The sequence below is a fragment of the Vicia villosa genome, linkage group LG4 (assembly GCF_029867415.1).
Source record: "Vicia villosa cultivar HV-30 ecotype Madison, WI linkage group LG4, Vvil1.0, whole genome shotgun sequence".
In the NCBI taxonomy this organism is placed as follows: Eukaryota; Viridiplantae; Streptophyta; class Magnoliopsida; order Fabales; family Fabaceae; genus Vicia; species Vicia villosa.
In genome coordinates this window covers 153893193-153917267 of record NC_081183.1, presented here as the reverse complement: position 1 = coordinate 153917267, position 24075 = coordinate 153893193, and the positions used below count along the sequence as shown (strand labels likewise).

Sequence of the window (24075 nt, the reverse complement as noted above, 5' to 3'; positions counted from 1 at the left end):
TTCTCTTCCCTAATTCCCTATTATACTTTGTTATTGGTATCGTTTTTCACAACATTATTTTTATTGTTTTTAATTATATGTCATGTATTTGAGATTAATATTAATTATCATTTTAAATTATAAATTTAATTTGAATTTAAATTATTTTATATCAATTTTAATTTAAATAATTAAAATTATTATTTTAATTGCTATAAAATTTAATATGAATAAAATATTAAGAAATAAAGTAAAATTGTGGAACCTAATATGAGTTCTTCATAGTTGTACCATTGGAGCAAAAAATTAGTTAAGTTGCTTCAAACTGACGTGGCTTAATAGGTCCCGCAATGAACCCAAAGATGGCTTCACGGTTGGTTGCAGATGCTCTAAAATGATTAGTCATGATCCACTAGTATGACTCCTTTCAAAATACTATTTTGAAGGTCAAAAAGTAACTTCAGTAAGAAAAAGAAATAGCTTATTATAATATTAAAATATTTTTTTGAATATGAAATCTGACATCAACATTTATTTAATACATTTTCTGACTTCTAAATTATTTTTTATCAACATTTCAATACTGTCTTTATTCTTTTCTTCTTGTCTGTCTTGGAATATTTTTCTATCCTAGACCTTGATTCATATTTAATGCAAGATACTGTCGAGATAGTACATGTATGTCCAAGTAACCAACCTGTCTCATAATACATTAAAGTAGAAATTCAAAACTATGATTTGAAAAACTGTTGACAATAATAGATCCATTGAATCAATAAAATTTGAACACGGCAACTTTTGCCACGTTGTACATATTTCCAATCTTGTTCTGCCACTTTCATGGCTTCATCTCATCCCCATTCTGGATATTTCTAAGATTTCATATACAATAACATCCACTCACTATCTTCACGTTTTCCTTTCATTGGTCTTTTCTATGTTGTCACATGCTTTTGCCCCACTCACATGATGCCATTGTCGCATCATCTACAATTTTACCTATATAATACTACTAATAAATGCATATGGTACATTATTATAGCACTTACTTTGTTGTCTTCTGTTTCAGTTTTTTTTTGTGCAAAACCATGGCTAGCAGAAATAAAGAGAGGGAGGAGAAAGATATTGAGTTTATGTTTAACGAGGATGTAGAGGAGGAACATGATATTGAAACTGTGAAGGTAGAATCTGACAGTGGTAGCAGTGATGATCATTACGATGACGATGATGATGACGGAAATCATGCATTTCAACCTCACTCTTTCACTTCCAATCAATGGCCTCAAAGTTACAAGTATAATCTACTTCACCATTTTCTTGTTTTTTTGGTTTGCTTTAACTTTGAAAACTTACTACTGCATGCTGCTTATGTTATTTTTGTTTCTCAGAGAGACTACAGATTCTTACACAATTGCTACTGCTCCAAGTTTTGGATCGTTTCTACGAGCACCGAGTTTTATATATTCAAGCTTTGGCAATCGATCGAAGAGTAACTTGGACATAGATGGAAAATCTCCGTTTCTATCCAGTCATGAGAAAGGCTCAATGCAAAATCTTGCTGGAGAAATGCCTATTGGTCATGGTTGCAGCTTAACTCAAACAATTTTCAATGGTATGCAATTCTATTGGTCAGTTGCTTGTAAAGGAGATGTGAAAAATCTGATTTTGTTATGTTGTTTGCAAATATTTATGTATACTTGATTTCAGTTTTGAGATGGATTATGAGGTGATGCTATGACTTTTCAGCGATTAATGTGATGGCTGGAGTTGGCCTTATATCGGTACCTTATACATTGAAACAAGCCGGTTGGGCAAGCATGTTGGTGATGACTCTTTTCGCAGTTGTTTGTTGTTATACAGCCATGCTTATGAGACAGTGTTTTGAAAGTAGAGAAGGACTCACTAGCTACCCTGATATAGGAGAAGCTGCATTTGGTAGATATGGCCGAATTTTCGTATCCGTGAGTTTTTCTATTTCCTTACTCAGAATGTGTGTGTATGCAAGGTTGTTAGTTAGCAGATAGAAAACATGATTGAGTTTTACTGAGAATTGCTGGTTTTTTCGCAGATCATTTTGTACACTGAGTTATACGTAAGTGCTGGAATCCATTTTTTACTTTGGATCCGATTTGTTTTGTGACTATATGTTTAAGAGTCTTTTGGTGAATGCAGTCATATTGTGTGGAATTCATCACTTTGGAAGGAGATAACCTCACTAGTCTGTTTCCTGGAACATCGTTAGATTTAGGAGGTCTGCATTTAGATTCCATGCACTTGTTTGGAGTTATTACTGCACTTATTGTTCTCCCTACGGTTTGGTTGAAGGATCTCCGAGTAATCTCGTATCTATCAGGTTCTCTAAATTCTAAAACAGATAGTTTTTTCTTGTTTCAAATTTTACATTTTACTTTATCCTCATTAGAACTTCAATTTTGATATTCAGTTGGAGGGATTGTAGCAACAATATTGATTATTATTTGTGTGTTATCGGTCGGGACAACGGTTGGATTCCATCATACTGGTCAAGTAGTGAATTGGAGTGGCATTCCATTTTCTATTGGTGTCTATGGGTTTTGCTTTGCAGGACATTCAGTTTTTCCGAATATATACCAGTCTATGGCTAACAAAAAACAGTATACCACAGCATTGATAACATGGTTTGATACCGAAATTTCTTGTCTTTCATTGTAACAATATATCAAATTGTTCTTTGTGAATATCTGATTGCTGAACCCATTTCTTTATGTACAGTTTTGCTCTGTGTATTTTGATATACGGAAGCGTTGCAATCATGGGATTTCTCACATTTGGCGATAGCACTTTGTCTCAGATAACATTGAATATGCCTGCAGGTGCATTTGCTTCCAAAGTTGCATTATGGACAACAGTAAGTTTGAAACTTTGTTGGCCTCTTCATGCTATTGCAAAACAGTTTCATTCTAGGGAACAAATTATTTATTCTGATGTTGTTTTCTTGATGTTTTTTCAGGTAATTAACCCATTCACTAAATATCCTTTTGCATAGAATGAATGTTTACTATATAGCAAACAATTGGAGATATAAGTGCAGATTAAGTTTTCCTTAATAATTAACAAATATGCTTTGTTGATGAATCCATTGGCAAGGTGTCTAGAGGAATTGCTGCCAGAAAGAATTTCAAGTACTTATTGGTGTTTTATTCTTCTTAGAACAGTACTTGTGGCATCTACGGTTTGTGCGGCTTTTCTGATTCCGTTTTTCGGTAAGTCCTAGACTTCTTCACTATGAGTTACTATTCCTACTTAGAAGATTTGATATTCTTATATGTTCCAGTCAAAACAACAAAATATGTTATCTGTCCATAAGGTACATAAACTTTGACATCAGCTACTATGAGTAAACTATTTTGCATATTAGGAAAGTAATTAGGCACCACCGAGAGACTAATAAGTTAGATATAAATATGATATTTGATATAACATTATAGAAAATTTAATTAATGTAATTAACTTTATTTAATGAGATAAAACTTGTTGTTGTAATTATCTTAAAGTTTTGGGTTGTGCCTATCTCATTTAGACTTGAATGCCTAATCTATTTTATTTTTTTTATAATTTCAGGACTTGTGATGGCTCTGATCGGTTCTCTCTTCAGTATGCTTGTGGTAAGCAATTACAGTTTTGTTGTGTCCTAATTTGATTATAAAATTATAATGTGTCTTCAACTCCGATTTATGCATTAATAGGATAGTTGGTTTGTGACCAGGTATATTAGAGTTTGTGGTCTAAAGTTAGACCAAAACGTAACATTACTGCCACCATCCTTCTTAGCTAGAACTAACAAATATCAAATATATAAGTAAGAAAAAGGGAAACTAAAGACCCACCAAAATAGAAAGAACGGTATAATTAGTTAACACAAAATATACCGAGTTGATATTGCTGAAAACTAAAAAGTATAACATAATAACAAGCAAGCTATTTATGTTGGCTATTTATGTTGGAGGAATTTTTCACTAGGCGAGTATTGATACATAATGTAGGACTAGACATTTTTGTGAGAGACACGTCACTTATTTACTCAAAATTTAAGGTTTTGGGTGAATAAGTGGTGTGTCTCTCACAAAGATGCTTAGTCCTACACTATGTATCAATATTTCCTAATGAAAAACTCTTTCGACAAATGGTATCATGAACCTTTGGTTTGAGAAAGGGACCGGCTCACTTGTATCGAAAAGCCCAAGAAGAAGTGTCCCGTTGAAATATCCAGGAAGAGGTGTCAACGGCGGTACAAGTGTGAGGGAGAACATTTTGGACTCACACTTGAGGGGGAGTGTTAGAACAATAATGTAAATGTGAGTAAGTGAGAAAATAGTCTCACATTTGATAGGAATGTGGTGACTTGAACATTTATAAGTGGGAGAACACACCCACCTATCACATTAAGGTTATGGGTGAATAAGTGGTGTGTCTCTCACAAAAGTGTCTAGTCCTACACTATGTATCTATGCTCCATAGTGAAAAACTCCCCTAACAAATGGTATCATGAGCCTTTGGTTCGAGAAAGGGACCGACTTACTTGTATCAAAATGCCCAAGAAGAGGTGTGTCGTTGAAATCGAAATACCCAAGAAGAGGTGTATCGAAATGCCCAATAAGAGGTGTCAACGACGGTACAAGTGTGAGGGAGAGCATTGCGGACTCACACTTGAGGGGAAGTGTTAGAATAATAATGCAAGTGCGAGTAAGTGGGGAATTGGATAGGAATGTGGTAACTTGAACATTTATAAGTGGAAGAATCCACTCACCTATCACCTTAAGATTTTAGGAGGATAAGTGGTGTGTCTCTCACAAAACTGCATAATCCTCAACTTTGTATCAATGCTCCTAATAATTCCCCCCAACACAAACAAGCAAAAAGAATAACAAAGAAAAAACCTCAAATACATGAGATACACCGACCAATAAATATGCAATAGAAAATAGAAGAAATAAAAAAAATAAAACTCAAGAACAATCCATCACAAGAAAGTATAAGAGTTGATCATATACCTACCAAGATATTATTTTGAAGCCAATAATTAGTTTTTTCCTTCCAGATACTTCGCATTAGTTGACGAACCAAAAACAAAAAATGTCATTTTAGAATTCCCGAACCGACCAAACAACTGAATGGCATATCATGGAGAGTCCACCCCAACCTTAGACCAAGCGCTCAGATCTCTATGAAAAATCAATAACCACCATAACCCCTTAAAATAATCTCATACCACACAGTCGAAGTCACCTCACAAGTTACAAACAGATGATAGTCTGATTCTACCAACCCCCTTACATATAGAACAAGAAAACCCATTTAGATTTATTAAAACTATATGCTGCAATAAATTCTCTTTAGCAGTGGATCTTATCTTGAAGAAGTTGCCATGAAAAACCACCACTTTAAAATAAGCTAAACTTACCTAGACAAGAGGGATATATGGTCAAGTCCATGTATTGGAAAGAGAGAGTAGAAGGGATATTTAACTATAATAGGGCATAAAAATCCTAGATTACCAAAAACACGTCATCTTTAACATGTTGCAACCACCACCTGTCACTATCCAAAGATAGTAGAATCCTAGATAACTAAAAGCGGGTTAGTAATCATCTCCTATATATAAACAAAAAGAGATCTCTTCCACCTCAAATCTCAAACTAGAACCGCACATACCTACCTCACCCACAAATCGATCATGTTGATCAAAGATACTAAAGAGCCTAAGAAACATGATCTTGAGGGAGGTAGACCCAAACCAATCCATATTTAACAGTTAAGATATCACACCAGAGGCCAGAAGCACCCAAGATAATCCTTCACCTCCATTTTTCCAAAAAAGCTCAATTTACCAAGCAGATAACCTGAACCCCCAACCCATCTTTTAGCTTAGGTTTTTAGACATATGACCATTTAACTTGAGAAATATTAGATTCACTCTTCACAACACCCATAAAGAAACCTTATTTGGATCCTAACTATCTTTTTCTAAACCTTAATAGGGATTTTCGTTGATATAATGGATGTGTTGTTGTCACGAATCTCGTTTTTGTCGATGATAAACAACTCCTCCATCCCACTAGGGTTCAGGTAGGCAAGTTCACACTCCACAATCTCGACACTCAAATATAGAAACATACACAAATGACCGTGAAGCAAACATTTTTCTCAATTTCTATCACGTTGTTACTCTAATAATGATGAAGATATTTCTCATCGTAACCCGTTCATTTACATGATCAACAACTACTCGATTCTAAAGTCATTTTACAAACCTCCGACAAATAATCACAAGATAAAATGTATGATCCTAACGGACACGTCGAGAATTTAGAAACTGAAAAGACTGTTATAACCTTGTTTAAAGGCCTCAAGAAAATCTCCATAATAGTTGAACCGCCAGTTCAAATGGAATTTCACAGTCTCAATGAAATAACTTTAGAGTGTGTTTGGATGAGGTAATTGGAAATTTTAAAGGAATTTAAAATTCAAAGCAATTCAAATGATTCAATTGAAATCCATACATTTTAAAATTATTTTGTTTGGATGGAGTATTAAGATAATTCATTGTTAGACTTTTGGGGTCATTTTTTTAAAAATTTAATTTTTTTTGTATCAAATTAAAAAATTGAAAAGTAGAGACCAATTTGCAATTTTTAAAAAATTGAAGGACCAAATTGTAAATTTTAAAAATTATTAAGGACCAATTTGCATTTTTTTGAAAATTTTTGGGGTCAATTTTGTAATTTTGGAAAATATGATGACCAATTTACAAAAATTGAAGAAATAATAGTAACAAATATATTCTATGGAGTATGAGAGGAATTTCAAATTCTTTGATTTTTGGTGTCATTTCAAAATTATTAAATTTAACTTAGATAAAACACTATAAATTTTTATCATTTTAACAATTCTTCATTTTTGTATCCAAATAATAAATCTTGTTCAAATCATTTTAAATTTCCTCAAAATATTATGTTACCTCATTAAAATACTTCATCCAAACATACTCTTACTATACAAAAATATGTTTATGTGGAGTTTTGGGAGGATGAAGGATAATACTTGTTTGGAATAACATAAGCATATTTGTTTCTTGATTCTTTTGCAGCATATATAATAAAACTATTATCTTTTATAATAACAGTATTGGGAACAAATTTGACATGAACTAGATTTGTTAGTCCATTGTGTTTTCTTTTATTGTAACTGCTCCAGTTTGTTACGTGGAAATTCTATGAAACTCATCTAATTTGGAGAATGGACAATTTTTTCAGTCAGTGATTATGCCCAGTTTATGCTTTTTAAAAATTGTGGGGAAAAAGGCTACAAATACACAGGTAATTATTCTACTAAATACTTCCTTTAATTTTCATATCACTCAACTGTACTATATACCATAAAGCTTTTCTTATAACATTTGATGGAAGTTTAACTTTAGATTGATGTTGCTACTGAAAAACTCATAGCATAAATTATAAGCTAAATATGGTTGTTGTCTTATAAAATTCTTACCTTTATAATGTGGTCACATGGTATCATAGCAGAATGACGAATTTTGATTTTCTAGAGATAATTAAAGAGACAACATAAAATGAGAAAAAAAAAAAAGGTTTTTTTGGGTTCCCACCCTTTATAAATGCGGTTCTCTATCACTTTTGTTGTATTGAAGTTTTGGCATTTGCGCATTTCAAACAAGACAAACTTGATGTTAGGGATATGAAGTGTGTCTTCGTTGATTATCCTGAAGGTGTGAAAGGTTACAAGATGGATCTTGGATAATAAAAATGTGTCCTAAGCAGGGATGTTACTTTTTTTATTAGACAAGTATGAGGATGAAATGCAAAGATGTTGTTTTTCGGTTTAATAAAATAATGCCACAGAGGAAATTATCGGCTGAGTCGCGGATCGGTACGCTTTCTTTAAGACGTTTCGCGGTACTGCCAGATTTATGCAAAGCAGCTCGTAAATACCCACGACGCCTCCAGGATAAAACAGCTCGTTTCAATACGATTCACACTTGCACGTGTGATGAATCGTTCTAAATGATACACCTTTCTGATGGTTAAAAACCAGTCTCAGTATCTGGATTTATTCCAGTCGAAAAAAGAAAAGAACAATTTGAGATGAAGCAGAGTAAGAGAGAGAGGAGAGAATTCGGAATTGAATTCTGGAGTGCAGAATAAGTGACTGAGGGAAATGTATTTATAGGCAAAAGGATCCACCCGAATGGACCAAATCGTGGGCGAAAATATAGTGGGAGAGTTGAACCGGCCCAGTCAAAGTAACCGTTATTCACTTGGTCAGACTTGGAGGACAAGTAAACCTAGTCAAAATCTAGGTTAAGACTTGGTCTAAGGACACGTCACCAATTCGTATTAATTAATATTAAATATTAATTAATTTCTTATTTAATAGTATTTAATTTTTACCGAATTAATTAATTATTCAATGATAATTAATTTCCATTAATTCGGGTTCCAAAAAATTAATTCATGTAGACCGAACCGAGCCGAGCCGAGCCGGCCGGCCGGACGGACGGCGGCGGCGGCGCGCGCGCGTGTGTGTCTTCTTGGCACATTGGTGTGTCCTCACTCCTTTATAAAATTGTAGGTGCCCTTGGGCCTAACAACAATTGTTCAAGTTGGAATATATATACACTACTAATATTTGTGTTCCCTCCAATGTGGGACTTAAATGAACCTTTTCAAATTCATCTCCATATTAGCTCTTACTTGTGTTCATTTATTGCTCATTTAATGTCAATAAATCTTTCCAACTCTTCCTCTAAGTTATCATCATTCCAAGTTCCAACAATCCCCCACTTGAATTTAAAAGGTGATTTTAGAAGTACGTTAAACGTTTCTAAGATTATGCATAAGCAAAGGTGTCTACGACTTGAACCTTTGCGTAGCAAGTAAGATTCCGATTCAACAAGAGTGACACTATTGTCTTGAACTCTATCTCAGACATCAGACCCGCACATAACCTTTTCTTAAGGTGTATTCTTAATAGCCCGTGCTTTTAATGGCCCTGCACGTGTATCCCGGTTTAGTGAAGGCTCTAGGAATTCTGCCTCGAAATTCCATAGGAACCGGCCTCAGTTCCACAATCACATAGGTGAATCTATCAAGAGTACTTCTGTAGCCTAGGTACCCCCTCATATAGAGTATAGATTTCATTAAGAGTTTCTATTATCTCATCCTCTTATCACTTCAGGATTCATGCTTCTTTTATTTAGTTTAGCATGATCGTCTCATATCACTCACAACTTGTTATTACCCATTGAACCTATTTCTTGGGATCTCCAGTCAATTAGGTCGGGTTACCATCATGAGCGACTCACATTCCTATAGGCATTAGTCCCATCTTATATGATGTATTATAGACTTTCTCTCTAGCTAATCCTTTCGTCAAAGGATCTGCTAAATTTTCATCAGTGCGTACATGATCCACTCTCACAGCTCCTTTAGAGATACAGTCTCTAATAGTGCTATGCTTTCTTCTAATTTGACGTCTTTTACCATTATAATAACGGTTCTCTATTTTTGCAATAGCCGCGGTACTATCGCAGTGGATCAACACAGCTGGCATAGGTTTTTCCCACAAAGGAATCTCAGCTAGCAAGCATCTTAACCAACTTGCTTCTTCACTAGCATTTGCTAATGCTATCATTTCAGACTCCATCGTGGACTGAGCCAGGATAGTCTGTTTCTTTGATTTCCAAGATACAGCTCCTCCGGCTATGTTGAATACATAGCCACTAGTAGCTTTGGAATCATCTGATAAAGTATTCCAATCTGCATCACTGTATCCTTCAAGTACTGCAGGAAATCTCTGATAATGTAGACCGAGGTTCATTGTCTTTTTAAGGTACCGCATGACTCGCTCAATAGCTCGCCAATGCTCATTACTCGGTCTACTTGTAAACCTACACAACAATCCTACAACATATGCAATGTCTGGTCTAGTACAATCAGTGGCATACCTAAGACTGCCAATGATGCTTGCATATTCTGCCTGTCTGACACTTTCACCAGTGTTCTTAAACAGTTTCATACTTGGATCATATGGTGTACTTGATGGTTTACATTCAAAATAGTTATATTTCTTTAAGATCTTTTCCACGTAGTGTGATTGATCCAAAGAAATTCCTCGTTCAGATTTTGTGATCTTGATGCCAAGAATCACACTCGCTTCTCCAAGGTCTTTCATATCAAAGTTGTTGCACAACAATGATTTCATAGCATTAACGGCATGAATGTTTGATCCAAATATGAGTAGGTCGTCTACGTATAGACAGATGATAGTGCAAATGCGATTCTCAGATTTGTAATAAACGCATTTGTCACTTTCATTCACTTTGTAACCATTCGATATCATTAAGTTATCAAACTTTTCATGCCATTGCTTAGGAGCTTGTTTTAATCCATACAAGGATTTATCTAACTTACAGACCTTGTTCTCTTGTCCATGGATTACAAAACCTTCAGGTTGTTCCATATAGATTTCTTCTTCTAAGTCACCGTTTAGAAAAGCTGTTTTTACATCCATTTGGTGTACTATCAAATTATAGATAGCAGCGATTGATATAAGTACCCTAATGGATGTAATTCTAGTGACTGGAGAGTAAGTATCAAAGAAATCTACATTTTCTCTTTGTCTAAAACCCTTGGCTACAAGACGAGCCTTGTATTTATCAATAGTTCCATCAGGTTTTAGTTTCTTTTTCAAAACCCATTTACAACCAATTGGTTTGCATCCAGGAGGCAAGTCTACTAAGTGCCAGGTCTTGTTAGACTCAAGAGAATCTATCTCATCATTAATGGCTTCCTGCCATAAGTCTGCATCTAGCGATGACAAAGCTTCTTGAAGATTTATTGGATCTTCTTCTACATTATAAGCCGCATATTCAGGCCCATAATCTTTAGAGACTCTTACTCGTTTACTTCGTCGAAGTTCTGTTTCTACCTTGTCGTTGCTTTCTGTGCTTCTTATCACAGGAATGTGACTCGATTGAGTGCCCCCACTATTTCTTGATTTGAAGGGAAATTTGTCTTCATAGAAATCAACATCATTCGATTCTATGATCACTTTTGCATTTAGGTCATAAAACCTATATGCCTTACTGTTTGCTGCATAACCAATGAATACACATTCGTATGCTCTACTAGCGAGTTTAACTCGTTTCGGATCCGGAATTCTGACATAAGCCAGACAGCCCCAAGTTCTCAAATAAGACAAGTTTGGTTGTCTTTTCTTTAATATCTCATAAGGTGAGATCTTAATTTTTGACTTGGGTATTCTATTCAGGACATAGCAAACAGTCAATAAAATTTCCCCCCACCAGTGAGGTGCAGCACCAGAATTCATCATAATTGCAACAACAAGTTCAGTAAAAGTTCTATTCTTTCTCTCTGCTTTACCATTCATTTCAGGAGAGTATGGAGCAGTCGTTTCATGTACAATTCCATGCTTAATATAAAATTCATTAAATAACCCAGAATCGTATTCAGTTCCCCTATCACTACGAAGTCTCTTAATCTTCTTACTAAATTGATTCTCAATTTCAGTCACATACATCTTAAACATGTCAAGCGCTTCACTTTTATTTTTCATTAAGTATACATAAGTATAGTCAGAGCAATCGTCAATAAAAGTGATAAAATAACGTTTACTATTTCTAGTTAAGGTTCCATCTAATTCACATATATCAGAATGTATAAGATCTAGGGGATTAGATTCCTTAATTATTGATTTATGTGAGGTCTTAGTTATTTTAGCTTGACTACAATATTCACATTTATTAGTATCATTCACTTTTAATTTAGGAATTAAGCCTAATTCGCTTGCATGAGAAATAACTCGCTTATTAACGTGACAAAGTCTAGCATGCCAAATATTAAAATCACACAAAGAGTAAACGGAAGGAGAAACTTTATTAAAATCAACATTCAACTTAAACATGCCATCAGCGGCGTACCCTTTCCCAACAAAAATACCATTCTTAGTGATGGTGTACAAATCTGCCCCTATAGTTTGACTAAACCCTGCCTTATTTAAAAGAAAACCAGAAACAAGATTCTTCCTAATTTCAGGAACGTGCATGACGTCCTTCAAGATCAAAGTCTTTCCTGAGGTGAATTTCAGCTCAACATCTCCAATTCCAGCAACATTAGTGGTGTGAGCATCTCCCAACAGCACTTTCTTATCTTCAGCAATAGTGTATGTCTTGAACATAGCACGGTCATAGCAGACATGGCGAGAGGCACCAGTGTCTATCCACCAGCCATCACTTCCACCAACCATGTTGATTTCAGTGATCATAGCAACAAATGGCTCATCAGTCATGTTAATTTGAGCATTTGATCCAGCAACAGGTTTAGGCCTGCTCTTACATTTCCTTGCCATATGACCCGGTTTTCCACAATTGTAGTAAGTGAAAACCGGAGCGTCATTTCTCTGTGGTGGTGGTTGCTGCCTAGCAAATGGAGCAGATGGGGCCCTAGAGGGATTCCCATTCTTAATTCGGTTCACAGCATTGCGGTTCTGATTCTTTAATGGTTTGCCAGTAGGCTTCAGAACCGCACCGAATTTCTTTTTGTTGTTCGAAACAACTAAGACTTCATCTTTCTGATCTTGTCTCCGAGCTTCCTCTTCAATACGGAGGCGAGTAATCAGACTCTCGATTGAAAATTCTTTTGTTTTGTGTCGAAGGACATTTTTGAAATCTTTCCAACCGGGGGGCAGTTTGTCAATTATTACAGCAATTTGAAATTGTTCATCGAGGGGCATACCTTCAGTAATGATTTCATGAGCAATTTTCTGAAGCTCGTGGCTTTGAGCTTCCACAGACTTTTCATCCACCATCTTGTAATTCAAGTAGCGGCTCACAGCATATTACTTTGCACCAGCTTCTTCGGTGTCATACTTCTTTTGGAGAGCTTCCCAAACCTGTTTAGCAGTCTTGTGATTACTATAGTAATCATATAGGTCATCAGCAAGACTGTTCAGAATGTGATGTTTGCATAGGTAATAATTTTCTTGCCATAGGGCAATTTCTTTTCGGAGCTGTAAGTCATCTGCTGCGGCTTTTTCTTTTGCAGCAGAGTCTCCATCAGACGTTTTGGAAGCTCCGTCCTTTTTGGAGGTTCCGTCAGATTCAGCAGTTGACTTACCATTAGTTATCTCGATTGATCCAGAAGGAACAATTGGGATGTCCTCAGTCAGAACGTGAGCAACGTTTTTTAGAGTTAGGAAAAACTTCATCTTAGATTGCCAACGTTTGAAATTGGATCCCTCAAACTTGAATGGTTTGTCATTCACAGAAGCGGCCGCAGTATTACCGATAGTTTCCTCAGTCGACATGGCAGTTACAGAAATCGTCTTAAAATTGTTGTTTTTCGGTTTAATAAAATAATGCCACAGAGGAAATTATCGGCTGAGTCGCGGATCGGTACGCTTTCTTTAAGACGTTTCGCGGTACTGCCAGATTTATGCAAAGCAGCTCGTAAATACCCACGACGCCTCCAGGATAAAACAGCTCGTTTCAATACGATTCACACTTGCACGTGTGATGAATCGTTCTAAATGATACACCTTTCTGATGGTTAAAAACCAGTCTCAGTATCTGGATTTATTCCAGTCGAAAAAAGAAAAGAACAATTTGAGATGAACCAGAGTAAGAGAGAGAGGAGAGAATTCAGAATTGAATTCTGGAGTGCAGAATAAGTGACTGAGGGAAATGTATTTATAGGCAAAAGGATCCACCCGAATGGACCAAATCGTGGGCGAAAATATAGTGGGAGAGTTGAACCGGCCCAGTCAAAGTAACCGTTATTCACTTGGTCAGACTTGGAGGACAAGTAAACCTAGTCAAAATCTAGGTTAAGACTTGGTCTAAGGACACGTCACCAATTCGTATTAATTAATATTAAATATTAATTAATTTCTTATTTAATAGTATTTAATTTTTACCGAATTAATTAATTATTCAATGATAATTAATTTCCATTAATTCGGGTTCCAAAAAATTAATTCATGTAGACCGAACCGAACCGAACCGAGCCGAGCCGGCCGGACGGACGGCGGCGGCGGCGCGCGCGCGTGTGTGTCTTCTTGGCACATTGGTGTGTCCTCACTCCTTTATAAAATTGTAGGTGCCCTTGGGCCCAACAACAATTGTTCAAGTTGGAATATATATACACTACTAATATTTGTGTTCCCTCCAATGTGGGACTTAAATGAACCTTTTCAAATTCATCTCCATATTAGCTCTTACTTGTGTTCATTTATTGCTCATTTAATGTCAATAAATCTTTCCAACTCTTCCTCCAAGTTATCATCATTCCAAGTTCCAACAATCTGAAAGTGAAAGAATTAGAAACAATGGTGGAGAAGATTGGGTTTTAGGAGAAAGTTCCTTCTAGTGAGACTAGAGATCAAGTGAATGTTGACACTCATATTTCCAGTTCTCTTATGGGGTAATCTGTAGTAGTTCTTAATTATCAGTTTGTACGCGATAGAGTTGGGAGGTTGGTTGTACCACATCAGAGGTATGGTTATGTTGAACGTATTGGTTATGCTTTGAATGTTGATGAAGGTCCGCAAGACTCATAACCAAAGTCCTTCAAAGAAGCACTCGAAAGTAAAGATAGTCAAAGATGGTTGAAGACAATGAATAATGAGATGCATTCAATAATTAAGAATCCTATTTGGAAGCTCGTGGGACAAGCTAAGAAACAAAGAGTAGTTGGACACACGTGGCTCTTCAAAAAGAAACAGGGTATTCCATGAATTAAAGAAGGTTTAAAGCAAATCTTGTTCCAAATGGTTTTACTCAGGTGGAAGAGATTGATTACAATGAAATCTTTTCACTTGTGGTAAAGCATTAATTTACAAGGATAATAATGACTATTGTTAATCAATATAATTTTGAATTCGAAAAATGAATGTCTAAACACTTTTCTTACATAGAGACCTTGAAGAGATAATCTATATGGTGCATTATGAAGGCTTTGTAATGGACAGGTCTAAGGTATGTGTATTAAAGAAATCTTTGTATCTATTGAAATAAATCTCAAGCGTCAGTTTAATGAATTTATTCTTAAACATGGTTTTGTGATAAGTAGTTATGACGGTTATGTATGCATTTTGAAGAGGAACGAGAAAGTCGTTCTCTACTTTCTTTTGTATGATATTTGATGGCAAGCTATAGCAAGATAGATATCTGCAAGCTCAAGAAGACTTTGAATGGTAAATTTGAGATGTAAGATCTTTGTAAATTTAAGAGGATCCTAGGGATGAATATCATCAGAAATCGCAAAAAGAATGATATGTTTGTATCTCAATTTGGTTACTTGAAGAAAGTGCTGGTGCAGTTTATAATGCAAGATGTTAAGCTATCAACACTCCTTTGAGTCATCACACGAAGTTTTCGATTATACAATAACCTCAAACTAAAGAAGAAAATACAATATAGAGTATGCAAGTGACTTGGAAGTATCTTGTATGGTATGGTTTGTAATAAACTAGGTTTAGCATATGCAGTTAGCATAGTAAGTCGGTTTATGAAAAATCCTGGTCATATTCATTGAGAAGCTTTTGGCTGAGTGATGAGATATTTGAATCTTTTATTAAAGAATGGTTTAAATTATACAAATGCAACTCAAGAAGAAGATACTTTAGAGGGTTTTGTTGGAACAACTATAAGTTGGAAGAAAAATCAACAATCAGTGGTCACATTATATACTACTCAATCAGAGTATATTTCCCTTGTTAAAAGGAGGGGGTAAAAGAAGTTAAAGAGTTGAGGGACATGATTAGGGAGTTAAGGATGGCTCAAAAATGTGAAGAAACATTGTGATAGGCAAAGTGTCATTCACTTAATCAATTACCAAGTGTATTATGAAAGAAAAAGCATATTGACATTCATTTGCATTTCATAATGGACATGATTGAGTTTAAGGATATTATGGTTCAAAAGGGAGCTTCGAAAATTAATTGTGCTTACCAAATCATTGCCTAGATCAAGGTTCAAAGCATTGTTTGAACATGATCAGGTTTTTGAAGAGTGATTCAAATTTTGGAGAGAGCATCAAGGTGCCTAGTGGTTAAAATAGAATCACCATCGATTTTGAGTCAAGATGAAGAATTGTGGAAGTAAATCTCAAAATCTCAAGAGATTTAACATATTTTACCGTTTTTCAGAATTGTCAAGAGCGACGCACATAGGGCGCTGGATCAAACGTTGAGTATATTTTGAGTCCTCAAGTTAGGTTTCTAGAGTTCTAGACCTTTATAAATGTGATTCTCTATCACTTGTTGTATGTGGTAAAATTCTAATAAGAGAAAATTAGAAATAAAAATAAAAATATTATTAAAATTCACTATTTTAAGAAATAAAAAATCTTTGAAGATATATATAGAGATTGAGAAACAGTTTTAGAATGTATAAATGTGTTTAGTTCTTTTCTATTAAGAGTTTTCACTTATATTGCATAGCAAACCTCCCCAAATCTATATTACTATTACTTTCTACCAATAAATTTAAATCTTTGTATTCTCCTTAATCTTTCACTTAACTTAGTAGTGAACCCATAAACAACTAATGGAAATGTATGTCCAACTTGTTTTCCTACTATTTCAATTTACTCAATTTGATTTTTTTTCTTATTTTGACACTATCAGGTTACCGTGAGCATCATAATTGCTGCAGCTGGAATGATTTGTGGACTCCTTGGAACATATTCATCTTTGCTGAATATTGCCAATAGTTACTAAAACAGATAACATCTTCATGATCGAGAGAGTTTATGCTTAAGTTTTTAAATTTATTTTTTTCATTTTAAGCTCTGTCTAATTTAAATTAGCACCTGCACTGACTAATAATTGGTTGGTGTGACTCTTTTACTTATTATTGTTGACAGAGTTAAATTCATAATATGTTGTGATATAGTGTATGAACAGCTTGTAAGTTTACTTAAGAGTTGATCTCTTTGAAGAACCAATGGCCTACAATGTTAAAGGTATCTAAGTATCTTAGATGATACGTTGATTGAGGGGTAGGAAAAGTCAAACAAATATTTGGGTTATCAACGCAAACATTAAGGGTGTGTTTGGATGAGAGAAGAAGTTGTAAAGAGAGAAATAGGTGAAAAAGAGTGTGAAAAGAGAGAAGTATGAGAGAAGTAGAGTAGATTTGATATATTGATCGGTAGAAGAGAAAGAAATGAGAAATAAAAGAGAAAGAGATGTTTAATTTGTCAAATAACAAAAATACCCTTCATATAATTATGTTATTTAAATGTGATTTTTTATTTTAATTTTATTAATATAATTTTAAACAATTGAAGAAAATAAACTATTTGAATATATATATATATATATATATATATATATATATATATATATATATATATATATAAATAATAATTCTAATATATAAATTTAATATTTAAATTTGTATTTAATATTTATAAAATACTACATTGCATAGTTGTTATTATTAAATTATTATAATAAAAAAATTGCAATTAAATAAATATACATATGGCTAGCTATATAATTGAGAGGAAAAAAAATCAATGTTCAGTTTCTGTGCACGCTATGAAATTTTTTAATTTTTCTGCATTAAAGGATATAAAGGGAAATTCTAATATATATATACTCCTTTCTTCCCATTTTGAAGAGAACTTGAAAAGGGGTGGGACCCATAAGATGTTATTCTCTCTGCACTCATTATGTGTTTGCTGACTTGCTCCAAAGAGAAGAAATGCCTCATCTCTCCCCTACTTCTCTCTCCCCTATTTCTTTCGCTTCAATTTCTCTTATTCCAAACTGACCTTAAGGGAATTTTTTTTATATCTTGTACGGGTGAAAAAAATTTCTTGAAAATCTCAAAATATTTTTCAGAAATGCATATTCAAACGCATCACAAAATAGATTGTTTTGGAGATACATCTCTGAAAGCACCCTTAATGCGTGAGAAAAATGTTTCGGATGTGTATCTCCAATAGAACCTCTTACAATAATTTTTTATTTTAAAATCATCAAAGTTTTGATAAAAAAAACAATAATAAAAACTAATAAAAAAACAATAAGAAATAAAAAAACGATAATAACCACCGAATATTATTATGAAATAGTAAAGAATAATACATAAATTGTTCTGGAATAAACAAAAAAGCATAACCTACTGCGTATGTTTAATCCTCACTCTGACCCCTATTCTGTCTCTTGTATCTCACCGCACTCGGTGCCTCGCCAACCACCCTCTCCATGATGACCACCGTCTCAAAACCGTCCCTCTCAATGATCCCTAAGTCCAAAGCCTCCTGCCCAATAATCTGTATTCGCTGACAAATCGACAAGACATCAGTGTCATGGTCATCTTGAGCCTGCTGGTTCTCCAAAATCTCCTCATGAGTTGGCCTACGTGGACGTCCAGGAGCATCTGATGTCATGATAGGGTGTGACATTGTGTATAACCATGTCACATATCCCTCTACACAATGCCAACTGTTGGATACCTACATCAACTGATAGTCCTGTGGCACTATATGATGCTCCCAACCCTCAAAGATGTCATTGAGATTCCGACGGACAATGGTGTCGGGAGCAGCATGAAATGGAGATTTAGGTACGGTCTTAACATAGTCAAACTGCCGCATACATCGCTTCGGCAGATACCTCACCATGGTGCCAGCCCCACATGCCAGCCACCTGGAGTACAAAGAGATGGAGTCCAATGGGATAATCTCTTTATGATACTCGAACGACGTCTATAAAATGTCATCATGAACAGTCTAATCAATATTCACCCGAAATGGCAGCACAACCTAATTCCCTCTGTGGAGAAGATACATGGCAGCCTTCGACATCTCCCCTGTATATTTAAGATTAAGATCAAAACCACGAATACGATGAAAGTGAAAAATGATCCATCCCTGAAAAACAAAGTTAACCCACACGGGTGCCGAAACACAAATCTCCTCGGATCTTCATTATCCTTAGATGAGGACGCCGTGATAGACGACGCCACAGAGCCGAAGTGGATGTTCCCTCAACTTCTTCCCGAGGCACCCCACCACGTCCTCGATCCCTCCTAACTTGTTCAACTCTCTCACGCTGAGCAGGAGCAATTTGAATTGGTCTGCCGATTTCAATTCGGTTTGAATTTTCAGCCATTTTCTTTAAAGAAAAAAATAATGAATCCTTAAAGGGAAGGAATAAGAATAGGTTTGAAAAAAATTAAAGAAAAAAAATAACTCAAACATAATTTCAAAGATACATTTCTAAATTTTTTTAAAGATATGATGCACTTCTAAAACTCATTAGAGGGTTTTCATCGTTATGCTAACTTGAATCCCCGTCCCTCCCCTTCTTTTACAAGTGTTGTTACTTTGTACTGGTTGGCATCTTATGCATCTTATGCCTAAGTTTCTTAATATGAAAACAGGTGAAAAAAAGTGTTGGGTTTTGCTCGTCAAAATTATAGACACGTGTCTTGTGCTGCGTGGCATAATCTCCAACATGAATCTTGCGTGGCACTCAACACACATGCAAACCGCAAACATCCTCCACGCGTCACTTTCTACAAACCTTTCTATCAGTAACCGCCGTTTAACGTTCTATAAGCCTGTAACCTCCAAACGACTTACCAATTTCATTATCATGAATATCAAGATTCAAACCTACATTGAAATGAAAACTCCTTCGGCAACTCTATCATGGGAAGTTCTTATCCTCGTGGCACATCACCTTGACCCCAAAACATTAGCCATAGCTTCATGCGTATCAAAATCATGGCTACATTCTATGTCCTCTGATCAACTTTGGAAACCAATCGTAACAGCCAATTTCCCCTCTCTTTCCACTCTTCCATCCGCTGTCTCATACTGCCGGTTGTACGCATTAGGCCACTCTACTGCCATCCGCCGCCGTCAGATCCCTTCAAAGCCGACCCTCTCCCTCAGTGACCTCGTCTTTGCGGTCTCCATTACTTCGAAGTGTAACTTTTGCGTGGTGGCCGCCGCATCCAGGTCTGTGGACGCTCTGGTGATGGATCCTCCCGGCGTGTTTAGTTTTGGTGTTGGTTTCGAGGACTGTGTATTGAGGAAGAACGAGGGTTTGGAGGAGGTGGTTAGGGTTACGTGGAATGTGGTGGTGAAAGGATGGAGAGGAGTTTTCACTTTGATGGATTGTGAGAGGAAGGTGAGGTTTGTGGGTGGTGGTGAGGAGTGGTTTTCAGAGGAGCTTCCGGCGCCGAGCTGTTGTTCAAAAGTGGTGGCGAGTTCAGTGGTGGCGGATGTGAAGGTGGTGATGTGTGATGATGGTGGTGGGAAAGTGAGGGTGGAGAAGGTAAGCATGGGGATTTTGAGTGTTGTTGATTGGAGGTATGTTGGTGTTGAAGATGGTCTTAGATACTTGCAACATTTTCTTTTAACTTAAATGATGCATTGTACATACGTCATGTATAAAAGATCCTTCTCCCATGAATGTTTTTTATTCTTTTCAGTAACTAATTAACAAAGATGCTGAAGGAAAAATGTCACCAATTAGTGGTCAAAGAAAATGGAATTTGGATACAGCGAATGCAATAATATAGAACTAAAAGAATCGGTTACCCAATAAATTTAAAATGTTAGATAAAGTTATTTTCTATCTAAAATGTCTTAGAAACAACAAACAATGAAACAACAAACAATGAGTTAAATTTAAAATATCTTAGAAACAACAAACAATGAGTTAAATCTAAAATGTTTTAAAAACAACAAACAATGAGTTAAAGGTAGTGCACTGATAGTGTAAAACACTGTCATCCAATAGAAACAAATTGTTTTGTCATGTCATATAATTTTTTTTTTAAATTATATTTTGATTTATCCTGATTCATGGTCGTGATTGGTTGACAGTATAAAATTAAATGAAATCTTGTGATTGGTTGAAGGTGCATTACTTAAATTTTTGTGATGGATAGAGAAATTGTCCCTTAAAACTAAAAGCACAAACTCGTATCTTTTACGGGGATAAGAAGACTCAATAGTTCGTGAGTATGAGCTTATTACCGACGGAGTGAGTACGAGTTTCTTCCAAGAGGGAATTAAGATGAACATGATGGAGAGAATCCACCTTGACTGATATACAAAGTAAGGTGACTAAGGTTTCATATTCTATTACACTATAGTGTACTTTATAAATAAGTAACTAAGCTTTCATATTCTATTACACTATAGTGTACTTTATAATAAGTAATTATAATTTAGCACCAATACCGACAACTTTGAAAAAAATTGTATCTGTGTCAGCATCAAACATTTGCAGTGATAGTTTCAAATTATTATTGGTGTCAAATTTTGTCAGAGTTAATTTTGGGGTGTCTTTCATAGACTCTAATTATTTTATAATCAACTTCTGAATTATAAGGTAGTTAATCATAAATTTGTTAAGAAATGTGGTTAGATCTAATTCATCTCTACGAAACCGACTAGTAGGGTGAGGATTGTCCCTACTTATAAAGACATGTTCAGGTCATATATTGTCTAGTGTGGGACTCGATCCTAACACACCCCTTCACGCCCAGGACTAGACAATTGGAGCGTGGAAATAAATGGTGGGTGGCTTGATAGTAGAAACTATAATAGGTGATCCACCGGATTTTAAACCAGACTTTCGATACCATGTTAAGAAATGTGGTTGTGCCTAATTCATCTCTACAAAATCAGTTAGTCGGGCGAGGATTGCCTCCATTTATAAAGACATGCTCATGCTATATATTGTCCAATGTGAAACTCTTAACAAAACTCTAATTACTTTATTATTTGTTATCATGTGTCACATTGTTATTACTTTTTTATTTTCAGAAGTTGAAGGTTGGAAGATTTAACTCTTTTGGGGGATAAAGTCCCTTTGGTTCAATTAGCCTGGTTACTCTTCATTCGACTTTTTGGTTGGGAGGTTCCCCTAATTCTTATTATTTGTCTTCTTTCGGGCCTCGATGAGTCTACCCTTCACATGATGGATCCATATCTATCTTCTTTTTTACTTTGGCCAATAATTCATTAAAAGATTAAGGATGTGATGCCTTTGTGAACTAGTTAATAAATTGGTGCTTTAATTTGAATGGAAGTAGTTTTGTAACACTCTTCCTTTGTACCTCTTATGATATGATAAACAATTTTCAAATATTTTGTTCTTTCATGGAAACAGGATTAGAGGCAATGTAGAGAGCACTTTGATTGTCAAAATAGATTATAGAAGTTATGGTATATTCTATGTGAAGATCATTATGAGATATGCATGGGAGTCATTGAAGTTCACAAGTGGCTGCTATGAGGGTTTTATATTCAGTTTCTGAAGATATTCAGTTTGAAAATGATCTTGAGTTTGTTAATTGTTTTTTTATCCTCCATGAGATGAATGATTTTTTTTTAAAAAATTGTCTTTAAATTGATCTTGAGTGTCTTTGGAATCTGTCCAATTAGCATCCGTGTATCCATTTAATTGTAGAGCAGAGTTTCTAGGGAAAAGAATGCTCGAGTTGGACATGTTTTGAGATATCTAAGAAATCTACAAGTAGAGTGATTTTGGAAGCTGACAAAAACTGACTCAATTTTTGTGTACAGAAAGTTATGTCATGTCTTGTTGCATTTAAATACAACAATATTCTACTTACAAGTCTTTTGTATGAAGGTATATCGTGGTAATGAGTGCTAGAATCCTGATGTACTCAAAGGGGTATATTGTGGTAATGAGTGCTAGAATCCTGATGTACTCGAACGGGGAATAATATTGCTCCACTTTTCGACGGTATCGTCGTCGTACTTGTTGTAGAAGAGATTGCTTCGGTCACAGACGCTGCGGTCGTATTTCCCCATGTCAAATGGGGAGGTTGTTTTACATTACTATTTGGTGGATAAACCATCCTTCCAACGTATTTCTTTTTTGGTACAGGTTCGTTATTTCTGGCTACCCTACCATTTCTTAATCTCTTGCAACGAAGTTTGAGAGGAAGTTATGTGCAGAATTAAAATAAAATAAGGTTTTAAAAAACAAAAATCAACTAGACATAAAGGGTTCCACTGGGCGTACCAATTTGCGTACTCTTGATTTTGATAAACAACCTTTAGTCTTCCGAAATTGATACTTCGGTTGCTTGCAGGATTGACTAGATTGATCCTAGGACATATGCGTATAATTTGTATGTTGTTTTGGTTTTTTTGGATACTAAGGTGTTTGATAATGGTAATTCAAAAGACAATACAAGTAAATATCCAAACTTGTTTGTAAAGATAAAAGGGTAAAAGAAGATTTATCTTGACTGAAAAGTAAACGGATTCGACTGTAAAGGGAATGAAAAAGACTTTGAATGCGAATAAATTGCTTTAGAAATAAAAATGGTGTTTCAAACGTACATTATCAAAAACTCATTTCTCAATACGCTTAGATACTTTGAGTGATTTGAGTAGGATATAATATTGAACACATGGAAATCTAATTGTTAAGACCCCTATTTATACTAATTCGACTATAACGGTCTTCTCTCCAAAAGATGACACGTTCTCGTCTCCATGCGATTCGTCTCTAACAAAACTCCATGCGTCCTTCTTCAGGAACTGATAAGTCTAAAATATAGTTACTTTCCAATTTCTAATTTCTCCGTGTCGAACTCCAAGTTCGGACCGTTTCAAGAACTTTCAAAGTCCCAACGTAACATAACCTTGCCAACATGACCAGCTCTTCACCAAGATTATCTATATAAATTATCAATAATGTTTTCTTTTTTTATTGAATTTGATCTTTGGAAAACTAATATTGTGAAGAAAAATGTTTATCTTTTCATGTTAAATGTTTTAAAGCATTTTTAGGCTTGTAAGTTTTAGTATGGAAATATGGTGAAATAGTTTTGTCTGCTTAATTTAAAGTTTGCAAACTAGCTCAACAACTGTCGATTTTGATCCGTTGTTCCTAGAGAATGCTCATGATTTTGAGATTGATTCAGCGGATTTGACTATTTCATCTCCCTCGACTCATGGAAAACAGAAAAAACAATACTCCAATAAATTCAAAAATATATGCTCA

At 35.2% G+C, this 24075-nt stretch overlaps 2 protein-coding genes across 4 annotated transcripts; both read left to right on the top strand.

Moving 5' to 3' along the window:
* The first annotated feature begins 832 nt into the window (after positions 1-832).
* Positions 833-17225, top strand: LOC131595568 (amino acid transporter AVT1A-like). Its single transcript, XM_058867940.1, has 12 exons — positions 833-1273; positions 1368-1591; positions 1726-1940; positions 2048-2071; positions 2152-2332; positions 2423-2636; positions 2731-2866; positions 2969-2992; positions 3080-3221; positions 3580-3623; positions 7272-7334; positions 16684-17225. The coding sequence occupies exons 1-12, from the start codon at positions 999-1001 to the stop codon at positions 16774-16776; spliced, it is 1635 nt and encodes a 544-aa protein (XP_058723923.1). The 5' UTR covers positions 833-998; the 3' UTR covers positions 16777-17225.
* Positions 17226-19651: 2426 nt separating this feature from the next.
* On the top strand, positions 19652-22073 carry LOC131599998 (probable F-box protein At5g04010). Of its 3 annotated transcripts, none has more exons than XM_058872232.1 (2): positions 19652-20390; positions 21858-22073. In XM_058872232.1, the coding sequence occupies exons 1-2, from the start codon at positions 19669-19671 to the stop codon at positions 21862-21864; spliced, it is 729 nt and encodes a 242-aa protein (XP_058728215.1). In that variant the 5' UTR covers positions 19652-19668; the 3' UTR covers positions 21865-22073. The 3 variants fall into 3 exon arrangements, with proteins under 3 accessions (XP_058728215.1, XP_058728214.1, XP_058728213.1); XM_058872231.1 differs by lacking the exon at positions 21858-22073 and adding an exon at positions 20513-20638; XM_058872230.1 differs by lacking the exon at positions 21858-22073 and having other exon boundaries at positions 19652-20493.
* Positions 22074-24075: the final 2002 nt, after the last annotated feature.